Source organism: Cydia amplana, chromosome 2 (assembly GCF_948474715.1).
Source record: "Cydia amplana chromosome 2, ilCydAmpl1.1, whole genome shotgun sequence".
NCBI classification, from domain to species: domain Eukaryota; kingdom Metazoa; phylum Arthropoda; class Insecta; order Lepidoptera; family Tortricidae; genus Cydia; species Cydia amplana.
The window spans coordinates 12,042,720-12,064,593 of record NC_086070.1 but is presented as its reverse complement, the minus strand read 5'-3'; the positions used below and the strand labels follow the sequence as shown (position 1 = coordinate 12,064,593).

General features: G+C 36.7%; 5 protein-coding genes across 5 annotated transcripts; 2 read left to right on the top strand and 3 right to left on the bottom strand.

The window, feature by feature from the left end:
• Nucleotides 1-700: 700 nt before the first annotated feature.
• On the bottom strand, nucleotides 701-1,102 carry LOC134657593 (U6 snRNA-associated Sm-like protein LSm8). Its single transcript, XM_063513165.1, has one exon. It carries the CDS (start codon nucleotides 1,021-1,023, stop codon nucleotides 733-735), a length of 291 nt encoding a protein of 96 aa, XP_063369235.1. The 5' UTR covers nucleotides 1,024-1,102; the 3' UTR covers nucleotides 701-732.
• A 387-nt stretch (nucleotides 1,103-1,489) lies between these two features.
• On the top strand, nucleotides 1,490-2,053 carry LOC134657581 (putative peptidyl-tRNA hydrolase PTRHD1). The gene is made up of 2 exons (XM_063513161.1): nucleotides 1,490-1,723; nucleotides 1,862-2,053. The coding sequence occupies exons 1-2, from the start codon at nucleotides 1,535-1,537 to the stop codon at nucleotides 2,051-2,053; spliced, it is 381 nt and encodes a 126-aa protein (XP_063369231.1). The 5' UTR covers nucleotides 1,490-1,534.
• Nucleotides 2,054-2,728: 675 nt separating this feature from the next.
• On the bottom strand, nucleotides 2,729-4,613 carry LOC134657559 (uncharacterized). Its single transcript, XM_063513139.1, has one exon. The coding sequence runs from the start codon at nucleotides 4,578-4,580 to the stop codon at nucleotides 2,802-2,804; it is 1,779 nt and encodes a 592-aa protein (XP_063369209.1). The 5' UTR covers nucleotides 4,581-4,613; the 3' UTR covers nucleotides 2,729-2,801.
• A 4,045-nt stretch (nucleotides 4,614-8,658) lies between these two features.
• On the top strand, nucleotides 8,659-12,169 carry LOC134658343 (vacuolar protein sorting-associated protein 4). Its single transcript, XM_063513973.1, has 2 exons — nucleotides 8,659-8,809; nucleotides 10,603-12,169. Exon 2 carries the CDS (start codon nucleotides 10,616-10,618, stop codon nucleotides 11,930-11,932), a length of 1,317 nt encoding a protein of 438 aa, XP_063370043.1. The 5' UTR covers nucleotides 8,659-8,809; nucleotides 10,603-10,615; the 3' UTR covers nucleotides 11,933-12,169.
• Nucleotides 12,170-13,465: 1,296 nt separating this feature from the next.
• LOC134656212 (uncharacterized) lies at nucleotides 13,466-21,777 on the bottom strand. Its single transcript, XM_063511718.1, has 6 exons — nucleotides 21,767-21,777; nucleotides 21,176-21,401; nucleotides 18,997-19,132; nucleotides 17,443-17,576; nucleotides 14,881-15,040; nucleotides 13,466-13,581 (listed from the first exon to the last, which is right to left on the bottom strand). The coding sequence occupies exons 1-6, from the start codon at nucleotides 21,775-21,777 to the stop codon at nucleotides 13,490-13,492; spliced, it is 759 nt and encodes a 252-aa protein (XP_063367788.1). The 3' UTR covers nucleotides 13,466-13,489.
• Nucleotides 21,778-21,874: the final 97 nt, after the last annotated feature.

Here is a 21,874-nt window from a genome sequence, read left to right as displayed (position 1 = left end):
TGTCTCTTTTTTGAAGCCGTTGCAAACACAAAAGCTGTCACTCGGACGCCACAACACCAAAGTGTCAAAACTGAAATTGAACTTTATGCATGTCTATGTTGCTCTGTGGTCTGTGACTGACTAATAATTCGTCATTAGCATCAAAAAGATTAAAGTAAAAAGTCTTTATGAGCATAACTGTACATTACATACTTAAATGATATTTTTGTGATGTAGGTACATACATACTTTCTAACTTCTAATAGTTTATAGGGATTACAAATAGATAAATAAAAATATATTTATTCACTAATAACAGTAATAACAACAATTGTTGTTAAAATTCAATTTACAAGTTTGTGTAGTAGTACTATGCATTGCAGCTCAGCAAAACTGCTGGTATTCAGTCTCTTGTAACTTGTTTGAAAATATAAACCCAAAAATCGGTAAGAAATAGAATATTATCTGAATCTACGAGTAGAAACATGACTTTCTCATAAGATTCTTTAGAAAGTGTGGCTGTTGGTTTCTCATCAAAATATTTGTTGAGTTTGATCTTATTATGTTAAACCTAATTTGGTGTAGTAGCATTTAAATCAATGTATAATCTGCAAGTTCATGCAGGTTATTAATGTAAATGTTGTCCACCTCGTAAATTTTTTATAAGTAATGATAATTTAAGATAGGTATATAATAAATTATTGGAATATAAAACACACTGTAAATTACAAATAATGTTTATTTATTACCAATTTAATGCGCTATTACACCTAAAGGTTCAGCTTTAATATTGCCGAGGTCCAGTCTGCTATCAATGGATTCGTCTATTTGTCCCACGATTGCAACATTGTCTCCTCGGATGATATGCAGCCCAAGCACCACTTGCGCCACTCCAGTAGACGATGAAAATACTCTTTCATGGGATTCGTCTAGTATAATGTTTATTGTTTGGTCAAAACCCTTCAGCGTGCCAATGAAATTACGTCCATCGGATGTTATGACAGACACTGTTTGGTTCACGTAGTTCTCGAGGCCAGATGCCATTTCTAATATTAGACTCCTCGGCTGTCTTCTTTATCAGATGGCCAAAATTCTTTCACAACTTTATAAATCTCAAACCAAGATCCAAGATATTTTATTTAATTATGTGGTTTGTTTTTGACGTGCCGTGCATGACAGTTTGTCAGGTGAACAAGTGTCAGTGTGGCAATGTTGCCAGATGACGAAATGCGGGAGTAGCGTATTATCGATTCAGTTGTGTATAATAGGTTTTATATTACACTACTTGTTTGTTAGGTTTGTGGGTTTGAGCGTCTGTTAATAATTCGCAACCAATCCATTGCAAATGTCAAATTTGACAAATATCTCATGTGCAAAATAGGTGCCGACTGTAGTACTACTGTATTAAGTCAGTGGTGTTAAATAAATACAGCATGTTACCGCGGTGTTATGAAAAAAATAAGCAATAAAGTATATATAATTGACCGTACAGGAAGTTGATGAGTACCTTCTTCAATATAAACGTTTACGTTACAAGTCAGAAAGAGGTTTCACCATGTCTATTACAGTAGTTCAATATGTTTTGTTGCGAAGTGATTTGTTAAAAGAATTGGGTTGGTCTATTGGAGCATTGGTAGCACAAGCATGCCATGCAGCTACGGCAGTTTTACACCTTTACAAAGACGACGAGCAGACAGTACGTTATTTGAACGATTTAGACAATATGCACAAGGTAGTTTTAGAGGTTAGTAATATTAGAGTACCTATATAAATTGATTAATTATAAATTATAAATCAAACGTCTAATATTAGAATGAACTATAAGAATATTTTTACTAGAGGCTCTTAACAAATGGTGTTAATGTAGTCATTTCTGTAACAGGTTCCAAATGAAGAAACACTGAAGAAGTTGGCTGAGAAACTGAAAGAAAACGACATAGCTCATAAATTATGGATTGAACAACCAGAAAATACAGCCACTTGTCTTGCACTGAAACCATATCCAAAAGATGAGGTGAAAAAATTTGTAGGAAAATTTAAATTATACAAAGCAACACTGGAGACTTCACAATAGGTATAGTTTTTTTTTATAAAATGCAGTACGAAGGAAAATAAATTAAAGTAGGTATCTATTATTTTTATTGTTTCATCATTTTTTATACCTACTCATCAAAGTGATATTTTTTCCTTTTGACACTGACAAATCAGTATTGATTATCGGAAACAGTTCGAACAACTGTAACTCGAATTGTCCTGTAAGATCATAATAGATCATGATCATAAATAATCTTGGAGGATACAACTAAACGGAGTAGCCATTAACAGGCTTTCCCCTCTGTCGAAAATAGGCGGCCAACGGTCATACACAATGTATGGACTGACGTTTATCTGACATGGCTATTTTTACGTTACGCATACATTTGACGTTCCCCTCCCCCGCAAAAATCGGCAGACTGTTTTGTACAGAAAATTACAGACATGGCGTCTCCGTTTGATTATATCCTCCAAGTAAATAATAGTATAAAAGAAAACTTACATATCTTTTTCTATGCATTTATTATTATTAAGAAGACCTATAATACAATTATAAAACATTAAGAATCAGTAATATGACACTTTTTATTTTCACTAACTACCTTGGTATTTTTTTAAATTAAAATAAATGTACTGTTGGTATCAATACCAAACATTCACAAGATATTCAGATTTTTTCTCCATGCATTCCAAACTGTAAGTATACATATGAAACAATATTTTCTGTAGCAAGCATGCAGCACGCCATTTTGAAACAAACTATATCTCAATAATTAAATATATACAAATCAATAACGAAACCAACAAAACTTACTAAAAACAACTTCAATTAAAAATGCTACCAATGAAATTCCACAACCACAAAGATATGTGTAATAAACTCCGGCTATGTCGTTAAATAACACTGGTTTCGAAAGATTATGTTTATTTTTGTAATACTTTAGTTTGTTCATATGAATATATGCTAACATAGACCTATGCTGAAATCCAAAAGCAATGACGTGACGTTCAAGAAAGCGTATTCGCTTTAAATTGGGGTTACCTTTTCTTAAGTAACCTGTTTTGAAGATACGGAAATATGGAACTACCACCTGGTGTAGCATTGCTTCACCTTTATCATTATAAAACTCTGCTTTAGAATAAAGGTAATTCAACCTAGAGACAACTGTGTACCGTTTTCTTTTATAAGCAACTGCTTTTAAAGCGTCAAGGTCGGTTTTACATATCGTGCTCTTCTGTACTAATCCTCCCATATCCAGCTCCGCGCTTCCCTTCATATAATTATAATTAGCTCTACTTAAGTACAGTTTATAGTTATGGCTTAGTATTTCGGGCAAGGAATTAACTTGGCTATAATACATCGGTCTTGTAAATTTACTTGTTAAGTCGCTTTGGTAGAAACTCATAATTAGCCAAGCAAATAAAGCCCATGATAACACAAAACATGTAATCTTTTTTTTAGGCGGATTATTAGTTAAGTAACTGAACATATCTAATGTCGTTAAAACTAAGTGGTACAAGTTCCTGTTAAAACTAAATTCTAAAAAATACCCTACTAGAGTCACACATACAAACGCTAGGGAAATAAGCCCCCATACCAATGGCTTAAACACTTTGTACAGTACTTCCCATTTATCAATTTGCCTTGCTTTTGGTACTATTAACACGAAATCGTCAAAAAAATGAGGGTAAGTAAAATCAAAAACTTGCAATCTGTAATGGGAGAGAATTGTTCCTCCCAAAAGGTAGTCTACAACACCTCGTTGAAGCAACCCAAGAATACCTGAAACTGTGTGATTTTCACAAACCAAGCCATTTCTGGTCAAATTTGAATTATATGAAATGAAAATATCACTGAAATTAATTCTCTTTAAAATTCTTATGAATTCTTCTTCATATCCAAATGGCTCGTCATGGGTATCCAATGGCATAAATACTAGTGGATCCGAAACGCTCACTACCACAGATATATTGCATTCCGAGTACGGTGTTTTATGTCGTTCTTCCAAAGAGGCTTTAATATCTGCCCAAATAGGTGAATCGTTGTCTGACGAGAGACTGTCACATTTATACTCCCTAATAGCATTTACAGTAAAATCACAATGTTCCCCAAGTTGAAAATCATAAAAAAATACATAATCATGAAGCACAAGTACTGTTTTGAAAACGTATAGATGATGTAGTTTTCTGAAAAAATCTTCTTGGCGACAGCTAAAGTGTTTGACCGTTACGAAAAATATTGTATTGGGATTCCAGTATATATCCTTTACCAAATCGTCAAATCCGTTTTCGCACTCTTCGAGGTTATCGCAATGAACTATATAAGCTTCGTTGTGCTGTTTAAGTCTTGTAGCCAAAAAGGTCCTCACCTGCGTTTTAATATACAACGAATAAATATAATCAAGGAATTTGTTGTTCTTAACATTGACCATAGTTACATCTTTCAACGCTGCTGTATTTTTAATAATTTTCAAAGAACAATAGTTATTGTTATGTTCATCAATAAATTGTGTTAATATGACTGGTTTTATAGCGCTTAATGACTGCATGAAACAAATGGTGGTCATATGCAATATGCATATTGTAATGAAGTAAATTAAATTAGCCATACCTATAACTCTATACTATACTCTTGAAGTTACTTCTTTATGTGTTATAATGCATTGTGAGCGATGAGAGCTTACTTGAATGTAGTTAGATTAATAAAAACACACCTACACTAGTAGTTTACACCTAATAAATCAGGCTCTTACAAATTACAGCGCCTACATTTTAAAGATCCGTCATATTATAAGATAGATACGTGAAGGCACCTGATGCGGTGCGTGTTAAAAATCAAGTTAGCTGTTTGCATCTCTTTGTAACACATATTATGGTTGTTAGAAGTAGTAGCAAACAGCATAAGTGTAACTTTAGAAAACTGGGAGGCTAATTTAAACGTACACTTTGACATCAAAACGATAAGAATGAATATGGTTGTCATAAAACGTTGTCATAAAACACGGAACGAAATAGCGCCATCCATAGCGTAATTAAATGTTAGCAAATAAATAACTGTATGTATGTGTCTGGGTGCTCTACAATGATATGGCATATCATTGTAGAGGTACAAACGATGCAGACGTTTATGAATAACGCCGATAATGTTTAAGTTAATTATACGTTATCATGTAAAAAAAATGTAAGGGCTCGAAACACGAAAATCGAAATTTCGTTGTCTGTCTTTATAGACTAGTCTGTGCGTAAAGAAAAGAGTCGTGAAATGTATGGGATCCAATACATTCTACGAGTTTTCTCTTTCCGCACAGACTATTACTCTTGTTTATTCGAGCGACAGAGAGGAGATAACAAAATTTCGATTTTCGTGTTCCCTCTGAATCAACCCTTACACGACAGAAGTAAACATTATTATTTTAAATAAATAAAACATAGGAACGTAGGTATGATATGATAGGGTGCCACGCCTCGACGAGCCATAAAATTAAACGCCTACCATTTTTGAAGCTGACAAAAAATTACTGGTTTCTAATATAGCAATAAATGCTGCGGAATCCTTCAAACGTATTCTTAATACGCGTTGTTTGTTATACAGCTCCAATTATTGCAAAAGTTAATCAATTTTACCGTGTCTACAATTTGTCCATTCGACGTATTTCACCCTATAGTATTATAATTTACTACCGATAAGATAATTACATAAAATCGTCAGACACGCAACGTTGATGACAAAAAACAAATGCATACCTACTAATTAGTAATTATTATAAACTAGCGACCCGCCCCGGCTTCGCACGGGTTAACAAATTATACATAAACCTTCCTCTTGAATCACTATCTATATAAAAAAACCGCATCAAAATCCGTTGCGTAAATAGTTTTAAAGATCTAAGCATACAGACAGACAGACAGCGGGAAGCGACTTTATTTTATACTATGTAGTGATAGTGATGAACTATTCAGTCGATTTCATGGCTTAAAAGAACATTGGACTAACGAATTTACTTTATTTTTGATATAGGTATGAGCCACCCTAAGTGTAATCGTCGATATCGATTTTCGTACGCGGAGAGAAGCCTTTTTACCCTGACCACACAAGTGCAAGCGAGACAGCGCTACGCATGTGTAGAGCGACGTCCCGTTCCCACTTGTCATTGAAAAAAATTAAAAATATTTATTGGTTTTTGTACAATTTGTACAAAAAAAAGCGCTGGTGGCCTAGCGGTAACAGTGTGCGACTTGCAATCCGGAGGTCGCAGGTTCGAACCCTGGCTCGTACCAATGAGTTTTTCGGAACTTATGTACGAAATATCATTTGATATTTACCAGTCGCTTTTCGGTGAAGGAAAACATCGTGAGGAAACCGGACTAATCCCAATACGGGCCTAGTTTACCCTCTTGGTTGGAAGGTCAGATGGCAGTCGCTTTCGTAAAAACTAGTGCCCACGCCAATTACTGGGATTAGTTGCCAAGCGGACCCCAGGCTCCCATGAGCCGTGGCAAAATGCCGGGACAACGCGAGGAAGATGACATTGGTTTTTGTACAAGTGTTAGGTTGGGTTGGGATCTTCTTTTAAAGCCTGACCAGGAATATATGATCACGCGCCATGTTGCGGAATTTCACTGGAACTAATTTTGGAAGTGAAAACTTCTTTAGCGGCGCTGTGCACTTTTTGAGGTGGGGAAAAAATGTTAAACTCGAGACAGCGTAAGACGATCACGTGGCCGTAAAGGCCCCAGTACACAATGGGTCATCGCCGGCCACTGCAAAGTCCAAGGGACGCAGCCATGCGGTAGAATGAGATAGCAATATAACTTGCTCCCTCTAACGCATAAATGCGTCCCTTGGAGTGGCCGGCGATGGCCCATTGTGTACTGGGGCCTTAAGATTTAGATGGCCACTCATTAAGATGGCATTTAAATCAATAAAGAAAAACTCAATGACATTAAATGAAAAACTATTACATGTAATGTCATTGAGTTTTTCTTTATTGATTTAAATGCCATCTAGTGAGTTTCGCTCTAACTGGTATTACTATAACTCAAGTACTAACAGTGATGTGCTTAGGGGTTTCAAGTAATTAACGCTAACGCTAGATGGCGTTAACCTTAATTATACATAGTGCATTTTGAACTAGTCATTGAGTTTTCACTTCTGCCGGCACTCCCTGAGCGCAACCCGTTGTTTTTTTCATACTAAACTGAACTGTTACCCTATACATGTGAATAACAGCGCCCTCTTTACAATGATCATATATTAATAATAGATATAAAAATATTAAAGATGAAGTCCAAGCCATCTGTCACCGAGCCTCACACACAGCCAAATTTTATGTACGATTAACAATGAGGAACCAGAGGCATGTAGCCACGTCGATAAAGTAATATCGATAAACTATACGGCCTCTTATACAGTTTAAATTTTACTTGAAAGGATTTTTTAATTATCTAAAATGAACAGATTTTAATCATTGTAACATAACTTTATATACATTGTGTAAATCCAATACGGGCGATAAATTTAACCAGATACCTATAGAATTTATCGTTGTAATCATTAATTTAGAAGTTTTTCAAGTTACTCTTAATTATGACCCAGTTATAATTATTTGAATTATTGTCTATAGGAGGCATGGAACGCCACATAATATATATAAAAGTTACATTAAAACCAAATAAAATATGTTTTTCGCAATAATTGAGTTTATTACCTATTATGTTATAAAGTATTCATTATCCATTAGCATTTCCAGGGCGTTTATTTTTAGTGAAGATATCGAAGCTTCAATTAATCCCTATTCCGTTCCGCTGTGTAGAGAGTAAGTAGGTATCGATATATAACATGATTAAAATCGACAAGTCCACAATCCACATCCCTAAAAACGTGCAATAAACCCACCCAAACACATTTTAACGCACACATACACAGCTTGCCCACCACAAATGGTTACGGTTTGAGTATTAAATTTTGTACTGAGAACCGACAACGTTGGGGCACACCTCGGACACTGGCGATCAAATCTATGAAACAAACGCGTTCCTCCGCAACAGCCTAAGCTCGTGTAGGTGAACGCGTACCATGCTTGTGTGAGTGAGATAAGACATGGATAAGACATTGTAGGGTAACTGTGAGGTAACCGAGAGTGGGTGGGCGGCACTTTCAACGGGAGGCAGGGAGTGTCCATACTGTACGCTAGTACTCATTATTATACTGTGGTTGGGGCCTTGATGTTACTGGTCAGGCTTTAAGCAACAGATATGCTTGTGACAGAAAACCTCGCTCTTCCAAAAATGCAAGGGTTTAAACATAGATACCATATTATTAAAGATGAAGTCTAAGCCATCTGTCACCGTAGCTTAACACAAATAACACACACAGCCAAGATTATTAACAATGAGGAACCAGAGGCATAAAGTCATATCGATAAACTATACGAGCTTTTTTACTATTTAAACCAATATGTTTGTGTATATAAATCAAAGAATATAATACTTACTAGCTCGCTCTCACTTATGGGTGCGACACTCCAAGGTCGCGGTGCGGTGCGATAGTGTGTTAACGCTATTAAAGCCGACGCCATGAATACGACGCTTTTTACTCGTGCGTACCTGGCCTTAGGGTGATTAAAATTTTATTATTTTAGTGTAGCAACATTATACGATTGTGTCATTTCATTTTTCGTGACAAATAATTCTTATTTGGAAATCTGAATTTCTGTTTTCTTACAAATTTACGCATTAATTGATTTGCTGCATTGTTTTAAAAGTGTTTGGAAAAAAGTTAACCAATTTGCAAATGGTACGTATTGTAAAATAATTTAAATTTACAATTATACCTCACCCTACAATCTTCTCATTACTTGTTCTCCTTGACGGTTCTTTAATCTGCAGGATAAATGTTTTAGTCAGTCACACGTTCATCAGTTAAACACCACAAACATGAATTACTAAGTGAACATCTTACTTATATCGATTGAGTCTTTAACAGAGTACAAGTTCTTGAGGAGCTGTTCTGTTGTAGATTTAACTAATCTTGTTTCTTACTAGGTGACTCATGGGTCATTAAGTATATTGTGCTCATCAGTATTGTGGAGAGGAGTTTGGCTATGTTTATTATTTTAGTATGGAAAAGCTTTTCAAAATTTGCCAATTATTATTATCCCTTCACCATTATCCTTGATAGTGGGTATCTCTTGAACATAATTGACTCAATTTATAATAGCATTAATACAATTTTATTGTTGTATATACAAGAGAATTTGGCACCTTTTATTTATCCTATTGCAACACTGATATAACTCGATAATTGAATACAACTATCGAATTTTCGGTAAAGTTGCTTAAAAATCCTCTTGGGATTCAATGTCCTAATATAAGCACAAATTACCTACAATGAAATTTTTATCTTAATCATATGGAACAGTGTTGCTTTTGTTTGGTTTTAAAGCAAAACATTTTAACTCTATTTTTCTAATACCTACCATTGATTCAAATTTGATTGCCATCTTTTCTTGTATGCTAGAGGCTATGTCACCCACATTATTAAAAAAAACCAACTGACATCTGGCCCCGTAGACAACATGCCAATCGCTAACACTACATAGCGAACGAAACGCAACTGTCACTGTCACACTAATATGGAAGAGTGATAGAGAGACACAAAGCGATGCGATGGTGAAGCACAAGCGATTGTCACCTTGGCTAAGCCGCCTGGTATTTACTTACCAAAATACTTTTAATAGTTTTGATGCCCAGGGGGAAGCACACATCACAAAAATACTAACATGTATACTTACATAATACACAGAGAACGCTAAAATTGGTTTTGTTTTAATTTATCGCCACTTGTTGCGAATTTCCTACTTTATGCACTTGTGTCGTAATGTACTATTACAGTACATATGGGGCTACTTTTCCGCACTAGTGCGTAGAATAGCACTTTTCGTGCGTATGTCGAAACTTTAAAGTGCCATATGTACTGTAAAACATTGTTCGATACACGTGTGAATAGGTAATTCGCAACTCGTGTCGATTTAAAACACTCCCTTCGGTCGTGTTTTAATTTATCGCCACTTGTTTCGAATTTCCTCTTTTTCGCACTTGTATCGAAAATATCCCATATCCCATGTTATGTGGGGTCGGCACAACATGTTTTCCTCTTCCACTCTCCTCTATCTTGCGTCACCTCAGCACTCACTCCTTTCTTTCTCATATGTACTATTTTCACTGCTACCAACTTAAACATTCTAATGTATAATTAAAAGTCACTTTTATTAATTGTGATAAGGGTTTTATGAAATGTTTGCATTAGCATGTTTAATCAAATTTTCATAAGAACTTGGTGGATCAGTAGATTTCTTATTCTGTTACATTATTTTACTGGTATTCTCTTCTGCTCTTCAAAAAAACTGCTGTTTTAGGGGTAGGGCAGAGATCACACTGTAGATTGGTCTGATTTGATGGTGGAATATTTGTAGAAATAATTTGATTTTGATTTGTTCCCGAAGTTGTGCAAACCAAATTTAATAAACCCCTATGAATGTGGGTATGAAAATGAGAATGAAAAATTGAATTTCATTTGTTTGATTCCAGGTCAAAATTTACAATGGCTTCCTCTAACACTCTACAAAAAGCAATCGACCTTGTCACTAAAGCCACAGAAGAAGATAAGAACAAAAACTATGAGGAGGCCCTACGTCTCTACGAACATGGAGTTGAATACTTCTTGCATGCTGTTAAATATGAGGCCCAAGGTGAACGGGCCAAGGAAAGTATTAGAGCCAAATGCCTTCAATATTTGGATAGGGCTGAAAAACTAAAAGAGTACCTAAAGAAGGACAAAAAGAAAAAGCCTGTGAAGGATGGTGAGTCCAAGAGTGAAGACAAAAAGAGTGACAGTGACAGTGATTCAGATGATCCTGAGAAAAAGAAATTGCAGGGCAAACTTGAGGGTGCTATTGTTGTTGAGAAACCACATGTTAAGTGGAGTGATGTAGCTGGCCTTGAAGCAGCTAAGGAAGCTCTAAAGGAAGCTGTTATCCTGCCTATTAAGTTTCCCCATTTGTTTACAGGCAAAAGAATACCTTGGAAGGGCATCCTTCTTTTTGGGCCTCCTGGTACAGGTAAATCTTATCTAGCTAAGGCAGTTGCTACTGAAGCAAATAATTCTACATTCTTTTCAGTTTCTTCATCAGATCTTGTCTCTAAATGGCTTGGTGAATCAGAGAAGTTGGTCAAGAACCTATTTGAGCTTGCTCGTCAACACAAGCCAAGTATCATTTTCATTGATGAAATAGATTCTTTATGTTCATCACGTTCTGACAATGAATCTGAATCTGCCAGGAGGATTAAAACTGAATTCCTTGTACAAATGCAAGGTGTAGGAAATGATATGGATGGTATCTTAGTTCTCGGCGCCACAAATATACCCTGGGTGCTCGATGCTGCTATTAGGCGACGTTTCGAGAAGCGTATTTATATTGCTCTGCCAGAGGAACACGCTAGATTGGACATGTTCAAGCTTCACCTAGGAAACACAAAACACATGTTGAGCGAGCAAGACATGAAAGTCCTGGCTGCGAAAACTGAAGGCTATTCTGGAGCTGATATAAGCATTGTAGTGAGAGATGCTTTAATGCAGCCAGTCCGTAAAGTCCAATCTGCAACACATTTCAAGAAAATTTCTGGGCCTAGTCCTAAAGATCCCGATGTCATTGTGAATGACCTTTTAACACCATGCTCTCCTGGTGATCCCGGGGCTATGGAGATGACTTGGATGGAGGTACCTGGCGAAAAATTGGGCGAACCTCCAGTTACAATGTCAGACATGCTTCGATCGCTAGCTACGTCTAAGCCTACAGTCAATGATGATGACATGGTCAAGTTGAAGAAGTTCATGGATGATTTTGGTCAGGAAGGTTAATAGAATAATTTAAAGTTATTGAGCACTTAAATAATTTGTATCACATGTTAAAATAATTACTGTTAAGCTCCTGAATGTAACCAGCAGAATGTATGAATTTTATTTTATGCTTCACACGATGAACTGGGGTTTGACAAAATTACTTTTTCGATTGCTATTGGCTATACTTGACAAAGCATAATCTCAATTGGTTTACAATTGCGAGCAACTTTAGACCTGTATTGCGACCTCAGATGTTTTAAAGTGGTTTAACAAAATAGGAATAGGATTTGTTTACTCTTCTTGCTTTAAAGTTGTTTACAGGGCATTTTGTTTTGAGAATGTCCGTAAACTATTTATTTACATGAGCAGATGATCTAGATTATATTGAACAATGTGCCTGTTTAACACATTCACTGGAATCATCTATCATCAATTCATCATCTCATCTAGATCATCTGGTCATGTAAATAAATAGATTACAGACATTCTCAGTCCAGACCCAGCCCCAGGGAGGCAGTCCTCGACCTGCTAGGCGAGTTCTCTGAGAGGCGGTTTTTGCTACATATGGGTTTTCCCATGTTATTCGGCTACAAATGCCGAACAAAGCGCTTAGCTTGTGCAGACGGTGAATGCTAGCAGTTTATACTAGTTTAAGATTAAATTGCTACGAGAACCTTTGCATTGACTTTACCTAGGAATAAAAAACGGTACCTATTTGAATTAAATCACTTGTTTGTAGTAAGTAACTTATTAATTACTAGTGTTTATTAGTTTTGGCTTGTTTGCAACGTGTTAAGCTGCAAGAAGGAGCTACACACCTACTTAAACATTAATTAATCATATTTGCTGCTTTTGATTGACTTGATAGTAGGTGTGGTAGAAAAGCAGTTGAGTTACATGTTAACACTTCATGCTCTTTGAAAGTCCCAAGTTTTTCAATCTTCTGACGCAGCATAAGGTCTGCTGTTTTGGCTAATGCATTGCTTGTATCGTCGATAATGTCCATATTTTACTTGTCTCGTATTACAACTGTATTTTTTTTAAAGCTGCCAGGGTTTTTTGCATTGTTCCATATATATATGTTGGTATTCCACTGGATGTAAGTAAATCTGTTCATAACTGTTCTGTATTACAAATAGATCTACTTCAAACATCAAGTTAGGTATGCCGCGCATTGGAGATGGGATTTGCTCGTTTATGTCCCTTAACCCTTTACGTGTTTAGGGTTCCGTAGTCATCATGACAATGACCCTGTTTTTATTTGATTCGCATTCTCTGATATTTGTCGATCGTAATATTCGTAATGCCTAGAAAGTCAACGGCTTCACGTTTTTCTCATTATAATACAAGTTAATTAGGTAGGTCCCTTATATTATGTGAAATGTACTTTCCTCTTTTATTTTTGTAATAATATTATTAAGAGAGTATAAATAAATATTATTAATTAAAACTTCGGTTGTTTATTATTGATGTATCCCTCGTGTTTTTTAAATACAACTAATAGAAGGAAATTAAGTAACTATATTTTATTTACATAAATATATAATAAACGTAGGTATTCAAATATTTACAGCATCATGACACTTTTGGGAAAATAATGCCAAATACAGCGAGTGTTGTGATGACCACAAAACCGTAGTGTTGGAGACTGATAGAAGAGTTGGTTTCTGTAAATAAAAAACATATTACACAAATATCTTGTATTAGCCATGTAAAAAATATTAATGCTCTTCGGAACTGGGTTATTACCAACCTACCTACATATACTTAAAGATAAGATAAAATATAGTTTATTCAAGTAGGCATAATTACAATGCGCTTATGAACGTCAAAGCTAGGTAGACCGGCTCCAACCCTACACCTCTGCCCCGAGAAAATTTTAATCCCCCCTCAATTGGAGGAGGGTATCCCAATATGGGACCGGCAACAAACTCGGCGGGACACATCTTTTATAAAAAAAAATACATCTTATAATTAACATGCATAAAGGGGCCCACTGATTACCAGTCCGCCGGACGATATCGGCCTGTCAGTTGTTCGGAGATGTCAACTTTTTGTTCTAACTGACAGGCCGATATCGTCCGGCGAACTGTTAATCAGTGGGCCCCTTTACGAGAAAATAAGTAAAAAAAAAATACAATTTAAATTACTACAGAATTCATGCAATTATACACATAAGGTGTAATACAATTTGTATGGAATCATACAAATACGTAGCTCTTTCAGGAAACATATCAAATTCTTAGAAAAGGAAAAGAAAATAAAGTTATTAAAATAAATGGGAAAACAAGAAATCTGATTGATTGTTAATAAGTCTTTGGCAAAAAAATCCTTTTTGGGTATCTATAAGCTTTTATCGCTGATTGTACTTTTCTTTGCACATGACTGTAGGCAACTAATACTCATCGAGATAATTCCAACAACCCCAAACACAATGGAGTACCTATTTTCCGTTGTTTTATCACACTTTACCTACGTACCCGTAAGTACCTACCTACTTTTGAAGTGACATACTGCGTTCGGACGCCAAACTGCCTCGGCAGAAATTAGTACCTTTCATCCCTTGGTTAACAATCTACTATGTATGAAAACTGTTTTTCGCTCCTAATTTTTACAATAGGTAGGTACAGTCAGCAGCAGAAGTTGCTAAGCGGGCGATGTGTTCAAAATTACCTTGACACGCTCTTATTCTCTTAACAATAAAGTCGCTTCAACATCATTTTGAACACCTGGCCCGCTTACCAACTTCAGCTGCTGACTGTACCTAGTCAAAAAATCGAAAAAAACAAACGTAGTACATAGCTAATGTAAATATACCTACATCAAATTATATAAAAACATTTTCCGTAATTTCAATATCCAGAGAGGAAAATGGGGACTACGTTTGTATGGAGAAGCGGCCATCCCCTTTCCCTTAAATTTGAGAACGAACGCCGCAATATAATAGGTAGGTAATATTAGTTTACCTATGATAATGCTCCTCTCCCTTCTATGCGTGCCTATGACGGCGATACATCGGAGCTTCATATTCGGTTTCGCCGGCGCCGTCAACCCGAGGGTGGATACCAGCAGCCCTTGCGGGGCAGGTTTGGCCCCATACGCGATTAACCAGGAGCGCTCCGTTACCTGAAAAAAAAGAGATGCTTAAAAACCTACTATACCTAAGGTGCCTTACAGGGGGTAACACCGAAAGAATCAGAAGGACAAAAATCCAAATGCCAGAAGGTATAGAGAAACCTTCACATTTATGATATTATCATAGTAGGATTAGACAATTTTTAGGGTTCCGTACCCAAAGGGTAAAAACGGGACCCTATTACTAAGACTCCGCTGTCCGTCCGTCCGTCCGTCTGTCACGAGGCTGTATCTCACGAACCGGGGTTATTCCCACTAGTTACCACCAAGTTGTTACCACTGGTAACTACTGGGAATTATTTTTCCCACCTTTTACCACTGGTAACTACTGGGAAAAATAATTCCCAGTAGTTACCACCAACTCGGTTTGGTGGTAACTACTGGGAATTTTTATTCCCAGTAGTTACCACCAAAATTTTGTTTGAGTTAAATACTAATAAAAACAGTATAAATAGTATATAGTATAAATATAGAGTGATGTTGAATTACCTAATAAAATCACTTGAAAAATAATCTAAATGGATTATTACATTTATCCTTACATATATTAAAGTTTTTGTACTAGTACCGGTTAAACTGTTTCAATATTTTTGGTCACTTTTAAGGCAGTTTACTAAAACACTAATCGACTTATAATCATTTATTAAATCACTCTATATTTATACTATACTATTTATACCCTTTTTTCATTAGTATTTAACTCTAACAAAATTTTGGTGGTAACTACTGGGAATTTTTATTCCCAGTAGTTACCACTAAACCGAGTTGGTGGTAACTACTGGGAATATTTTTTCCCAGTAGTTACCAGTGGTAAAAGGTGGGAAAAAAAATCCCAGTAGTTACCACTGATAACAACTTGGTGGTAACTAGTGGGAATAATCCCACGAACCGTGATAGCTAGACAGTTGAAATTTTCACAGATGATGTATTTCTGTTGCCGCTATAACAACAAATACTAAAAACAATAAAAAAAAGATTTAAGTGGGGCTCCCATACGACAAACCTGATTTTTGACCGAAGTTAAGCAACGTCGGGCGGGGTCAGTACTTGGATGGGTGACCGTTTTTTTGCTTGTGTTTTTTGCTTGTTTTGCTCTATTTTTTTGTTGATGGTGCGGAACCCTCCGTGCGCGAGTCCGACTCGCACTTGGCCGGTTTTTTTTTAATTCTTTGTGGTGCGGTGTAATGGTGGAAATGGATTGTGAAAGACGAACGACGTCCTTCTCGACGTCGATAAAAATAAGCTAATTGGCACACTTTTCTTATGAAACCTACAAAAATGATTCGTAAAGGTGTAACGACAGTGTCAGTCGGTTGAATGACGTGCAAATTATACCTAAGTATATTTCATATGACGTGAGGGCATTCGTGACTGTTGCAAACACATGCTGCGAGACCACGTGGTCTTTCACAAGTCTTTCATCGATCGTTCGGCGATGCTAAGGAATGTAGGAACCGGCTGAAGATGGAATAGGTTATCGGTTTGCAGTAGATCGGTTCCGATTGTTCTGAACGTAATTGCTGTTGTCTAGTGAGATATTTCGTAGGTACGAGTAGTCTCGTTTGCTGAAAGTTGCTAAATACAAAAGTACTGGTTATCTACCTTCGCTCACGTTCACATGTAAAATAGAGTGTTTACGAAAGTATTTAGACAGTACCTACACGTGACTTGGTGAGATAAGAAGACGTGGCCAAAATGTTGAATTAGGTACTAACATATATAGGTACTATACCTATTAGTCGCACTGACTATGAATGTCAGGTATCACATTCGTTAATAAAACAGTGTCGATTAAATAGGTATATTAGGTAGGTAAGTAAGTAGCTTACTTACTTAACCTATCGCCGCTCGCGTCGAATGATGGTCCCTGTGAGAGTTCCTTCAAGTCTCTTTTGGTTGGGCTTTATTGAAAAAAATAATTTTAAAACAAGTTTTAAATAGGTAAGTATTCAATATTTAAGTAAAGGTTACATTTATAAATTAATTCGCAATTCAACGCGGTAACGCAGCGAGTGTGATGGGCACCTTTGCGCCAGGGGTAGCGCGGGGAGGCCTCTTTCAGTAGTTTTTATATTCCTTGTTTTATTTTAGATATATTTAGGATTGTTAGTATAAATTAATTACTATGTGTTAAAACATCCAAAAAATGTCTAGAGTCTGTGCGGAAAGAGAAGAGTTGTAGAATGTATTGGATCCCAAACATTTTACGACTCTTCTCTTTCCGCACAGACTAATACAAACATTTTACGTGACAGCTACTTCATATAAAAAAGAACTGTCACAGGGACAGGCACACGACGCGAATAACCCCTCACGTAATGAATGGAAGCACCCTTAATGATGTACTAAAAAAGAATCTCTGATGTAACTTCAATGCACCGGTAAATAAACACCTTCTGTCCATCGATGAGCCATTGCAAGTCGGGTGCCGGGAACGCTTTGGCTGAGGAACAATTCACGTCCAGGGGCTCGTTGAGACGGTACGGACGCTCGTGGCCTGTTATATATGGACTTTCGCGGGGAAAGTCTGAAATAGTAAAGAATTAATTTGGTTAAGCATATTAATCAAGGTTATATTCCTATCGCCACTGCAGCAGCGAGATTTTAGCATTGCGCCACAACACACAACATTAAAACACACACAACATTTAAACAGGCAACATTAGTATATACCTAGGTATACATAAATTTTATTATAATGTCAATCCATTATAAGATGAGTGTCGTTCTATAAATCTTCCTCGCGTTGTCCCGGCATTTTGCCACGGCTCATGGGAGCCTGGGGTCCGCTTGGCAACTAATCCCAGTAATTGGCGTGGGCACTAGTTTTTACGAAAGCGACTGCCATCTGACCTTCCAACCCAGAGGGTAAACTAGGCCCGTTTGGGATTAGTCCGGTTTCCTCACGATGTTTTCCTTCACCGAAAAGCGACTGGTAAATATCAAATGATATTTCGTACATAAGTTACGAAAAACTCATTGGTACGAGCCGGGGTTCGAACCCGCGACCTCCGGATTGCAAGTCGCACGCTCTTACCGCTAGGCCACCAGCGCTTCAAGATGAGTGTCGTTCTAATGCAATTTATTTAGGAAATTGATATTGCCATCGCCCATTGGCTGGATACTACAACGCTGTAACAGTCGCAATCAAAATGTAACGTTAATGTAGGTACTTAATAGAGTAGGTATAGACTAGGTAATATTTAGACGTGTTTTTGTGGTCTGTACACATAGACCAATCAAATTGGATTCAAATAAGCGTTTTGAGGAATTAATTCCCAGCAAGCTCGAAATCGTTTTGGCCTTCCAATCCAACCCACAGGGTAAACTAGACCTTATTGGGATTAGTCCGGTTTCCTCACGATGCCTATGCTTTTCTTCACCGAAAAGCGACTGGTAAATATCAAATGATATTTCGTAGATTAATGAAATGATATTCAATCATTATAAAGTCATTACCTATCTCTTATAACGAAGTCTAGTTCATCTATCTTCATCAATTAATTCAAGCGGAGATACTCAGAAACTAGCTTACCGCGCGTTTGATATAACTTATGAATTTTTAAGTGTCTGGGAGAGAGCGGTAAAGTCTTAAGTCTAGAAAAGTTACCTAGATATGAGATGACACTGCACAGCTGTCGAGTTAAGAGAACCATAACCTATTCGTTCAAAGCATTAAGTGGGACAGCAAAAATATCAGCGATGTGAGTTTGCTTGTGAGAGCAAATAAACCCGACCGAGCTGTGTCCGTAACAGAGTAGTAACTCGAGTAGAATGCATATATAGCTATTTAAAAGAAAACTTCTAATCCAATTCAGGCTCTGGTGTATAATTTAAGGAGAATTGCACCAACTGAATTTGAAGCGCATGTTAAACAATTGAATATGGTGCCTGGAACTCATGAATCTTATTTAGTGAACATTAACTTGAAGGGTTTCGTCACTTACAATAGACTTCCATGTAGCCCTCAGCCTGAGCGGAGTAGAAGGAGGGCGCTTCCTCGGATACCTCGCAGCGGTACAGGCCTCGGGAGCGGAGGGTGAGGTCTCGGAGGTGCACTCGCCGCGCGCTGGATTTGTCCAACTGAAAAACCGGCCAAGTGCGAGTTTGACTCGCGCACGGAGGGTTCCGCACCATCGACAAAAAATAGAGCAAAACAAGCAAAAAAACGGTCACCCATCCAAGTACTGACCCCGCCCGACGTTGCTTAACTTCGGTCAAAAAAGACGTTTGTTTTATGGGAGCCCCACTTAAATCTTTATTTTATTGTTTTTAGTATTTGTTGTTATAGCGGCAACAAAAATACATCATCTGTGAAAATTTCAACTGTCTAGCTATCACGGTTCGTGAGATACAGCCTGGTGACAGACGGACGGACGGACGGACAGCGGAGTCTTAGTAATAGGGTCCCGTTTTTACCCTTTGGGTACGGAACCCTAAAAACGAAGAACACAAATTGTCACAAAACGCAAATTGTATCTACTTACCTACTTACTGTTTTTCCTTTACTACGGTAAATTCACTTACCTACTTAATAAGCGGTAGGAACGCCCCTTGCTCTAGTGTTTTTTTTTTATGTGTGCAATAGGTAAAAAGAAGAATTGTTTTCTGCATCTAAATTTAAAAACAATTATATATGGGTGAATTGCAAAAAAAATGTCAGTCTGCTACAGACAGAGGTGACCCCCCTGCATACAATCAGTCTATGCTAATTCTCTGCAGCTGACTGTACATAATACTTTACTAAGCCTAGTTAAGAAGCAGTGATTAGTCTTAAGTTAATTGATTTAATTATGTTACGATAATTAAAGAATACTTAATTCATACACATATGAGTATACAGCGTAGGTACCTACGCTAACACACTTTCATGCAATAACTTAAATAGAAATGGCTTAAGTGTCGTAACACAATGGAATCAATTAAGTTCAGACTAATTACAGGCCCTAAGTTATTTTATACTAGGTAACTATGTAGGTAGGTACATTTTTTTTGCAATTCACCGATACAACGTGCAGGGCAATGGCGTTCGATGAATTATTTGGGTTATTCCCACTAGTTACCACCAAGTTGTTACCAGTGGTAACTACTGGGAAAAATTATTCCCAGTAGTTACCACCAAGTCGGTTTAGTGGTAACTACTGGGAATTTTTATTCCCAGTAGTTACCACCAAAATTTTGTTAGAGTTAAATACTAATAAAAACAGTATAAAATAGTATAGTATAAATATAGAGTGATTTAATAAACAATTATAAGTCGATTAGTGTTTTAGTAAACTGCCTTAAACGTGACCAAGAATATTGAATCAGTTTAACCGGTACTAGTACAAAAACTATAAAATATGTAAGATAAATTTAATAATCCATTTAGATTATTTTTCAAGTGATTTTATTAGGTAATTCAAAATCACTATATATTTATACTATACTATTTTTATACTGTTTTTATTAGTATTTAACTCTAACAAAATTTTGGTGGTAACTACTGGGAATAAAAATTCCCAGTAGTTACCACTAAACCGAGTTGGTGGTAACTACTGGGAATAATTTTTCCCAGTAGTTACCAGTGGTAAAAGGTTGGAAAACAATTCCCAGTAGTTACCACCCACTGATAACAACTTGGTGGTAACTAGTGGGAATAATCCAATTATTTCATGATAAAATTCCTAATCTTGATTAGGTAGCCATGGTAAATTAAATAAATAATTAAAAATAAACGTCTTGTTCAGGAAAATGGCCGCCTTTGCGGGGGATACTACGAAAGTTAACGTAAAAGTATAAAACTTTGCCCTTTAGCATAACTTTGCCCACCCCGTCACAGTTAAGTTAAAGCGAAATAACTTAAAAGTAGTTACAGATACACTTTCTTCAAAACGCGGTAGGCTAAGTTATGTTAAAGGGCAAAGTTTTATACTTATGACGATAACATTTTGGTACATTTTACTAACGTATAGAACTAATGAAGTAGAAGGTTTAAACATGCATGAACAAGGGTCCAGCAAGATAATTAGACTTTTAAAGTCCATTTAAGTATTTTATGCTGTCCACAAGTCTAGTGCAGTACAGGTAAACGCATTATAAAAATAGGTTATGACCCAAACAGAAAAGTGAATAATAGTCACTTACGTCAACTTTCACTCCATCTAGCCTGTGAGCGTGCTGCGGCGGGCGGAGCCGCGGCATATACCGGTAGAACTCTTCTGTGTCCCGGTACCACTTCACGGAGTAGAGTTTGCCGCCCTCCAAATCGTAATCACATGTTAATGAGGCAGACTCGCCGCGCTGTTTTAGAGGTGGGACGGTTATACCTAGCACTCGGAGACACAACAGTCCTGTAGGTAGAAAATATCCCCTTTAGCATAGCATATTCGAGTAAAATATGTAAAGATAAAATTTCAAGCACAACGCAATATGTAGATTTTCAAATTTTGATAACAATGCAAAAAAAAATGTACAGTACACATGGGGCACTTTCCGCACTAGTGCGTAAAATAGCACTTTTCGTGCGTATGTCGAAACTTTAAAGTGCCATATGTACCTACTGTAAAACGTTGTTCGATACACGTGCGTAATTCGCAACTCGTGTCGATTTAAAACACTCCCTTCGGTCGTGTTTTAATTTATCGCCACTCGTTTCGAATTTCCTCTTTTTCGCACTTGTATCGAAAATAACTATTAGGTATATGTTAGCGCTGAATAATATAATCCTGCAAATACCTAACCAACATTAGTATCATATTATATACTAGCTGTTGCCCGCGACTTCGTACGCGTGGATTTGTATATTGGTGGTTATATATTCTACATTAGCTTAGAACATTATAA

Bases quoted from the DNA above. Each gene is read 5' to 3' on its own strand.
- LOC134657593 (XM_063513165.1), bottom strand. From the start codon at position 1,023: ATGGCATCTGGCCTCGAGAACTACGTGAACCAAACAGTGTCTGTCATA.
- LOC134657581 (XM_063513161.1), top strand. From the start codon at position 1,535: ATGTCTATTACAGTAGTTCAATATGTTTTGTTGCGAAGTGATTTGTTA. The intron at 1,724-1,861 runs GTTAGTAATATT...TTTCTGTAACAG, and splicing joins TGCACAAGGTAGTTTTAGAG to GTTCCAAATGAAGAAACACT.
- LOC134657559 (XM_063513139.1), bottom strand. From the start codon at position 4,580: ATGACCACCATTTGTTTCATGCAGTCATTAAGCGCTATAAAACCAGTC.
- LOC134658343 (XM_063513973.1), top strand. From the start codon at position 10,616: ATGGCTTCCTCTAACACTCTACAAAAAGCAATCGACCTTGTCACTAAA.
- LOC134656212 (XM_063511718.1), bottom strand. The intron at 19,133-21,175 runs GTAAGTGACTAT...CCGGTTTTTCAG, and splicing joins TAGATGGAGTGAAAGTTGAC to TTGGACAAATCCAGCGCGCG. The intron at 17,577-18,996 runs GTAAGTGACGAA...TTACTATTTCAG, and splicing joins GGGCTACATGGAAGTCTATT to ACTTTCCCCGCGAAAGTCCA.